This window comes from Gossypium arboreum, chromosome 9 (genome assembly GCF_025698485.1).
Source record: "Gossypium arboreum isolate Shixiya-1 chromosome 9, ASM2569848v2, whole genome shotgun sequence".
Classification (NCBI taxonomy): Eukaryota; Viridiplantae; Streptophyta; class Magnoliopsida; order Malvales; family Malvaceae; genus Gossypium; species Gossypium arboreum.
In genome coordinates this window covers 72,049,135-72,056,837 of record NC_069078.1, presented here as the reverse complement: position 1 = coordinate 72,056,837, position 7,703 = coordinate 72,049,135, and the positions used below count along the sequence as shown (strand labels likewise).

At 30.2% G+C, this 7,703-nt stretch overlaps 1 protein-coding gene across 1 annotated transcript; it reads right to left on the bottom strand.

Annotated features, from left to right (window-relative positions):
- Nucleotides 1–2,278: 2,278 nt before the first annotated feature.
- On the bottom strand, nucleotides 2,279–7,052 carry LOC108454105 (COP9 signalosome complex subunit 2). Its single transcript, XM_017752431.2, has 12 exons — nucleotides 6,856–7,052; nucleotides 6,650–6,742; nucleotides 6,088–6,166; nucleotides 5,543–5,783; nucleotides 5,390–5,464; nucleotides 5,173–5,307; nucleotides 4,137–4,324; nucleotides 3,530–3,598; nucleotides 3,349–3,439; nucleotides 3,100–3,234; nucleotides 2,788–2,900; nucleotides 2,279–2,689 (listed from the first exon to the last, which is right to left on the bottom strand). The coding sequence occupies exons 1-12, from the start codon at nucleotides 6,863–6,865 to the stop codon at nucleotides 2,599–2,601; spliced, it is 1,320 nt and encodes a 439-aa protein (XP_017607920.1). The 5' UTR covers nucleotides 6,866–7,052; the 3' UTR covers nucleotides 2,279–2,598.
- Between the last annotated feature and the right edge of the window lie 651 nt (nucleotides 7,053–7,703).

The window sequence follows — 7,703 nt, the reverse complement described above, 5'->3', positions numbered from 1 at the left end:
GTTCATGTACTATTAAAAAGATCAAGTAAGGCTAAATTGAAATAGAATTAACATTTATTGTTTTAAAAATATATCATTTACTCTTTAGTTGAGTTAATAATTTTAAAATTTTTATGGTTTTGTAAATGAAATATTTTATTTGGGATTGAATCGTAATTGGAAAAATAATCTTCAAGATATTTTTAATACAATGAATGTTAACTCTGTTGCAATTTAGACTTTTTTATTCTTTTTAATAGTGTAAAGACTAAATTGATACATTTAATAATAGAGAGACTAATTTGATACAATTCTTATAATACAGGATCTCCTAGGTACTTTTAACCTTTTGAAAAGTGTTTTTGATAATTTTAATTTAAAATGTAGGCATTTAGCATTGCTGTTAAAAAATATTTTTGAGCAATAAAATATCATTTTTAAACATGATGTTGTTAAGTTAAAAAAATACATTTAAATTATATTAATAGTATGACATTTCAATAAAAATATAAACAAATAATAATAATATTAATATTTTGGTGAATGAAATATAAATTTTAAACAATTAATATGAAGTTTTTGTAAAATTTAATTTAAATATATAAACTATATTTTAAATATTAAAAATAGTCATTATAAATTGAAATATATAATTTTATACTAGATTTTGTCACAGAAAAATGTATATAAAAATTTTAAAAAATAAGAAAATTGATATAATAGCAAAAAATATCTTAGTTGAAGGGGTAAAGTTAAAATTTTAAAAATAATAATATTTTGAGATTGAGTTTCAATATGTGGATGTATTTTTCTAAATTTTATTTAAAAGATAAATTACCCTTAAATAATATCTATTACTTCAAAAATGAAGGGTTTTTGTAAATTTATTATTGAGTTAGTAACTCGATTGATATGATATTAATTCAGTAAAACACTTAAATAAATAAAGTATTTTTAAATTATGTATGTTATGTTAATATAAAACAGCCTTGATCTCTGGAATAAACACAACCTTTGTAGAATTTATCCCATTAAGCAATTTCCCTCTTCTATCACATGTCTCAAAAACTATGAACCATATAAATATTGGACCCCATTTGGAAGACAGCCCTGTAATTTTCTTCCTCGGTGGCATTCATCTCTTGTTGGACAGTTCAAAATATCACTACCAATCTCATTTCCAATAAGATTGAAAGTATCAGTCCGGAATAATTAATTGAATTGACTGGTTAGGTTGATTAATTTTTTTAATTTAATAATTAAATTAAATAAATTGAGAATAAATAAGTTAAGTGATTTTGGGATCTAATTTCGGGATAAAATGAAAAGAGAAGCAGCTAAATTTTCCTCTTTTCTTTCAAATGGGTCTTTACCTTATCAGTTGTCACGATGAGATTTAATCTAATAGATGATAAGAATAAAACTCAATCAGTGAATGAAATCTAAAAATTAAAATTATGTAAATTTCCAAAAAAATAAAATCTTAAAATACCGTGAATCATGTTAGAAAACAGTGCCGCCCTATGTCGGATTTGTATTGAGAATAACGTGTGAGATAATTTACATTCGATGTATTAAAAATATTTTATATACAAAACTAACTGATTTCTGGTAACTATTTTGAGAAAAAAATTAGGATAAACCGTTTTTTATTGACATGGATACATACAATTATATTTTAAAGTATCATTTCAAATTCATCAATATATATTAAAAATATTTTGTTATGAATAAATTCCCTATATATGTATAGTCATTTCATTACGTATATAAACAAGAGAGGATTGACTACTTCAGTTTATACATATATGCTTGCTGGTCTTGCTCTGCATAAGGTCAGGTATCAAAATAACGGGGACCACCTTTGTTTTAATGATAAAATTAGACATAAAAGAAATTCCATTTTTGGTATGTATATAAATAATAATCTTAGTAACTGAAGTCAGTTGTGAATATGGTTAACAGCAGTTGTGCAAAGCAAGTAATCCTCTCTATTCATCAATGAAAAGTCAGAAATATTGTCTTAATTTGTTGACTGTTATGTTCTATCAATCTTGCATTCAATATGATTAAATTTATCATACCCATATATGAAAAGAATACGCTCTAAATCGGGATATAATCAATTGTTCTGAAGAATTTTAAACAGCACTAAATTATAATTCTACATTCTTTCATATACCAGACAATACACATTACGACCAAAATCAGACAAAACAAACCTGATGTGACCACAATTTTTACGGGTGCAAAAAATGAAAATTGAATGTTTCAATTCACAACCAATACCAGAAACACCTTTAACGTAGATTTTGATTCGATCATATATTTATAGTGCTAGTATCACTTTTTTCATGTCAGATCTACACATCATGATCACTTCAAATAACAGCGTTAACCCGGAATCAAAATTCTTGCAAACAGGCAAATATATGGGGTTTTCTTTTTTCTGTCATTGAATAAGAATAAAACTTTGACTAACCAAAACAAAACATAAACTTTCGAATCTAGATTATCTAAAGTCACCTAACACAAGAAAGCAAGCATATTCTTGTATCCCCAAAAAGAAAGGGGAGTACCTTAGCCAAAGGGATTATATCATATAGCATTTTTGCATTCTCAATAAACCCTGTTGTTAACGGTTTGATAAAGGGACCTCAGTTGTGTGTTCCATTTATCGATAGCAGTGTACTTCTTCATACCCTTCGACCTGCACAAGCAACAAAATGCAAGTAAAAGTTTAATCACGGTGATGTTGCTTCAACTTTAACTCAACCTTGTATAGTAGTGAATAATAAGTAGGCTGACCTGTTACCACGCTCCAACAGCCGGTTCACTTGATCAATATGGCCATCGATACGATTATCCAAGATCAAGGAAACCAACAACTGTTCTACATCTTTTTCTGGCACATTGAGTTCCTGAATGTTGAAAGTTCATGGAGGAGTTCAAATTATATGTATATATATTTATTTGAGAAATATACAAGCATATATATGGAGTTTATTATAAAAATGAGAGTTCAAACAAGAAATGCTAGCTGCAATGATAACGAAAGGGAAATAAATAAAATGAAACACTCAAAGTAACCGACTAGAAAGGAAAAGCTGCAGTTTTCACCTTTGATATGAAAGGGATCCGGATTCTCGTATATGGTTTTATAAGCTTAAGTAGTACTTGAGTTCTGACATTCTTCAAAAGATCTTCAATATAATTTCGGATGAACGGATCATCCATGATTGTCCTTCGGTTACTCTAAGAAGAAAAAAAAAAAAGAAAAGAAAAGAAGAGATCCAAGCTTAACAAAAAGGAAAGCAAACAAATGCAAACAGCAATATATATCAGAACATCTGAAAGCATTGCACAAACCTTAAGGATTTTTTCAAACTCTATTATCTCATTTCGTTGATAGGCTGCTATAAGGTTTGTCATCGCCAAAATCTCAGGGTCATTTTTGTACCTGCAGTGAGGGAATGCTGAGAGAGAGAGAGAGAGAGAGAGAGAGAGAGAGAGAAGCTACATTTAGAGGTAGATATAAAAAGGGACTTACGGCTTTGCCTCCTGGCCATCAAAAGGATTAACTTCAGATTCCATCAGCATGTTAGCTAGAACAAGGTATCTGGAAATGAACCCACAAGATGAAAAGATAAATTTGAAACTTTATCTAATTGGGGAAAAGACAGGACCAAGTGGAATTAATGAAAGGCATACAAGGACTTATTTATTGGATAAGATACTAATAATATTTGCAATATCTCTACTCTAGGATAGTGTTCTTCTTTTCCAACCAAATTTATCCCTACTTTGTCTCTCTTTTTTTTCCTCCCCTAGATCTAACTGACTGGGATTTTCTTCATTTTCCTCCATATTACAATCTGGCCTCAAACTTTATGCCTTTAGTAGCAATTATTTATTTCTTATGTCACTTTTGATAAAAGAACCTTTTGCCTCAAATTACCCCCTCAAACATGTTCAGAGAAATGCAGTCCATTTTAAACATTTGTTACGGGTGGTCACCCTAGTGCTATAATGGGGTTAAACCAGTAGGCTAAAAGAGCTTCAGCTCCCATGTCAAATATTCAGCTACCAATGAAAGAGAAAGGAGAATCGTGCATCAAACAGAAAATGTGAAAAACTACATTAGACAATAATCATACTTTAGGCATTGTATACGTCTCTGATTTCCAGCTTCATCATAGTTCTTGAAAGCTTCAAAGAAATCTGTGGCTGCCTCAGCCCATTGACGCTCAGCCATATGCATCTTGCCACCACATTCACGAATTATTCCCATGATTCTAGGATGTGGTATTGCAGACTTGACAGCAAGTGCTTTCTGGTATAATTGCTGCATTAAAACCAATATCTCAGTCACGGCTAAACCATTATATAAAGACCAAACAGGACATAACTGTATAACTTTGTAAAACAATTATCAGACAGAACCAAGGTTGGTTTTTCAGCTATAATATAAAATAGAACAAAGTTACAAGTATCAGTCAGGAAGAGAAGTAGTGACCACATGCAATTGGGACTAAACAACAGTGAAAACTTCTCAATTTCAGTATTAAGGATTAACTAATAGTGCTTCATGCTAATGTAACAATGTCATTGACCAGGACCCAGATAACCAATCCAGACTACAAGTGAATATACTTTAGTAGTTTAAATTTGAGAGTTGCTAGAATTCTAAAAAATAGCAAAATCAAGACACAGTTGAACTTTCACGCCTAAAGTTCTACATATTTCATATCTTAGTTTAACATTGCTTCCCTTGAATTCCAGAAGGAAGCATACTTGATATCCGCAAAGCAGAAAATTGGGTACATATTCTACCATGTATTTTTATTAAATGGTAGATAAATGGTGACAGCAGAAACAATATAAACTAGCTTTCAGTAATAGACCTTCACAAGAGAATTATGACTGCTTATGTGCCCCTCCTGAATTGCCACTTGTAAGTAATCATATTTGACATGTAATAGAATCATAGAATCATTCCTTCCTCATCAATAAAGAGTTCTTTATCTTACCAGCTCGATTTAAAATACTTAATATCACATTTTGACTTTTTAGGTACATATAGAGAAAACCTAGCAGAGAAGACCTTAAACCTCAATCCTCTCAAAGAGAGGTAGCAACTGCTTGGCCGATTGTAGATTTATACATTGTATCTTAAAAAGGAAGTTAAATTACCTTGAGCTTTTTGTTGTTCTTTGTCTCGGTATACATTTGAATTTCAATTGCATATACTTCCAGAAGCTGACTTCCCTTCTTTTGATCGTCTGTTCCATCTTCCTTTTGACAAGATTTATGAAGTTCCTTCAAAATCTGATAGTGCAACACATTAAATGATTATTTCTATGGTTCTATATCCTGTATAAATGAAATAACAAGGTTTGGAAAAGATTACCTTGCTCATTCGCCCATACTCACCCATATCAAACCAGATCTTGCATAGCTTAAGATTTGTCTTAAACCAAAGTCTCTGCATGACAAGAGCAATACATCACATGTTTATGCAAATGCTGAAGTGATGGTATTGTACATTTGATAGTATTCTAACCTCATTCTTTGCCTCTTCAAGGGCCTTTAGAGTGGTCTGATAGAATTCTTGCAGGAGCCCAAAATTTTGACTAGCAGACCCAGACACAAAGTCCATAATATTATTTATACATTTCTCACTGTAATTCCGTGTCACTGCTGATTTGATGTATGTTAGCATCTCCCTGTAAGCCTCCATCATTTCTTTATACCTCCCTAATCGGTAATAGAGCTTTACAGTCTGCTTAAGAGCTTTGAATCCCCTTGCATATAAAGTACAAGTACACTATTTAATATTGATGAATACAGCTCAAATAAAATACATATTTTTGCTGAATGGCATAATTGCTTTTAATGGATAGATAAAACAAAGACAAGAATCTGTAAAGGTTGCAAGTAAAATCAAAGAGAAATTCATCCTTATATACCTACGACGTGCTAAATCATAAAAAGACTTAGCACAAGGAAAGTAAAAAAAGCATTAGTTGGCATAAATTGTAAAAAGGCAAGATAATAACCACAATAACAAAAAGTAATAAATAAAAATATTATTTCTGAAGAACTCACCACTCAGCCTTTTCCGGTTCCATGCTGACCACTTCAGCAAAACCAGCTAGAGCTCCTTCAGGGTCTGTTTCTACCAAACCTTTTACGACAAAAGAAAACAAATTATTAGTAACAATAAGTAGGAAATCATAAAATTGTCAACCAACAACAAGGATTTAAGCATTTATGCAGACAGAATAGGACCCTTGAGCTCACCTCCACTGCTTCTCTAGGGTGCAGAATATGCTATTCAAGAACCAATTATCATGTAACCAAGAGGAAATTGTGGAAATGAGATTAATGGCTAAACTCATAATGAGCCTAATAAGTTTAGGTTATTATTCAGCCACTACGCAAATTATAACTACATAATTTCCCAATTTGACAGGGATAAACCCTAACAGCCCTTCACAACTATACTCGAAAAGTGAGCTCTAACTCTAATCTAAAAGTAATATTTTGAAGCATATAAAAATACGAAGAAACAGAAATTATACATTTTTAGGTGAAGCTGAAACAAAGCATAATCGAATCCATACCAAAATTAAGATTAGAGAATAATATATATATAAAGAAAAAAAACCTTTGGAATTGTAATATTGATTCTCGATATCAACGTCTTGTTCCTCAGGTTCCTCATCGGAGTACTCGAATCCATAATCCTCCATATCTGCATCTGTCCAATCCAAGAAAGAAAACAATTTTATCAAGCGCTAATAGCGAAACTGATTTTTTTTTATTACAGAATTTAAATTAGAATCAAAGAAAATCACAGAGAAAAGAAGAGACCTGAAGCCATAGTTACGGGGAGAAAAAATTGGCTAAAGTAGAAACTTTCCGGAATATAGAGAGGCGACGGTGACGGTGTCGGTGTCGAGTTGCAGAAATTAAACTAAACTACAAAAACAACCTTGTACTTGCTGCGTTCGGCAAATGTTAAAAATTATTCCTTTTTTTTTTTTAATATAAGAAAATGTTAACATAAATAACATTTTCAAAATGTCAATTTTAGGATTTTTTTTATTTTAGTTTTAAATTAAATATGTTGGAAGTAGAGGTTTTCGTCGGGTCGATGAAATGTATTTAAATCAATTTTTGAAGTTTGGGTTTGGTCAGTTTTAAAATAGATTTATATTTTTCAAACTTGACCCAATTTAAAAATAAATAAATTTGGTTTATTCTACTTATATTTAATTTTTATATTAATTTTATTTAAAAATATTTTTAAAAAATAATAATACACTACCATAAATATAATAAATATTTTATTATATTAAAGAACACAAAATAATACAATAAATGTTTCATTATATTAAATATAAATTTTAAAATTTTATATTTTGGGTTGAATTATTTAGTTGGATAAGTTTTTTAGATTTTGGGTTATTAATTTAATTATTATTAGGTTAGTGATTTAATATAAATATATATAATTAATGTAATTAATTTTTAGAACATAATATATTATGATCGGGCCGAGCTAAGCTCGAGCCAAAAAAATAATGCCAAAATCTCAGCCCATATAGAGAATAAGCCTTAAATTTTACCAAGTCCATTTTTCTAGCCTCATATTTCTGTCTAAACTCTTCCATTTTTCGGGCAAATCTTTGGGCCTACTTCAATGAAATTTTCAGGTA

Coding starts and splice junctions, on each gene's coding strand:
- LOC108454105 (XM_017752431.2), bottom strand. Junction 5,784..6,087: donor GAACCGGAAAAGGCTGAGTG/GTGAGTTCTTCA, acceptor TTTATATGCAAG/GGGATTCAAAGCTCTTAAGC. Junction 5,308..5,389: donor AGTATGGGCGAATGAGCAAG/GTAATCTTTTCC, acceptor TTGCACTATCAG/ATTTTGAAGGAACTTCATAA.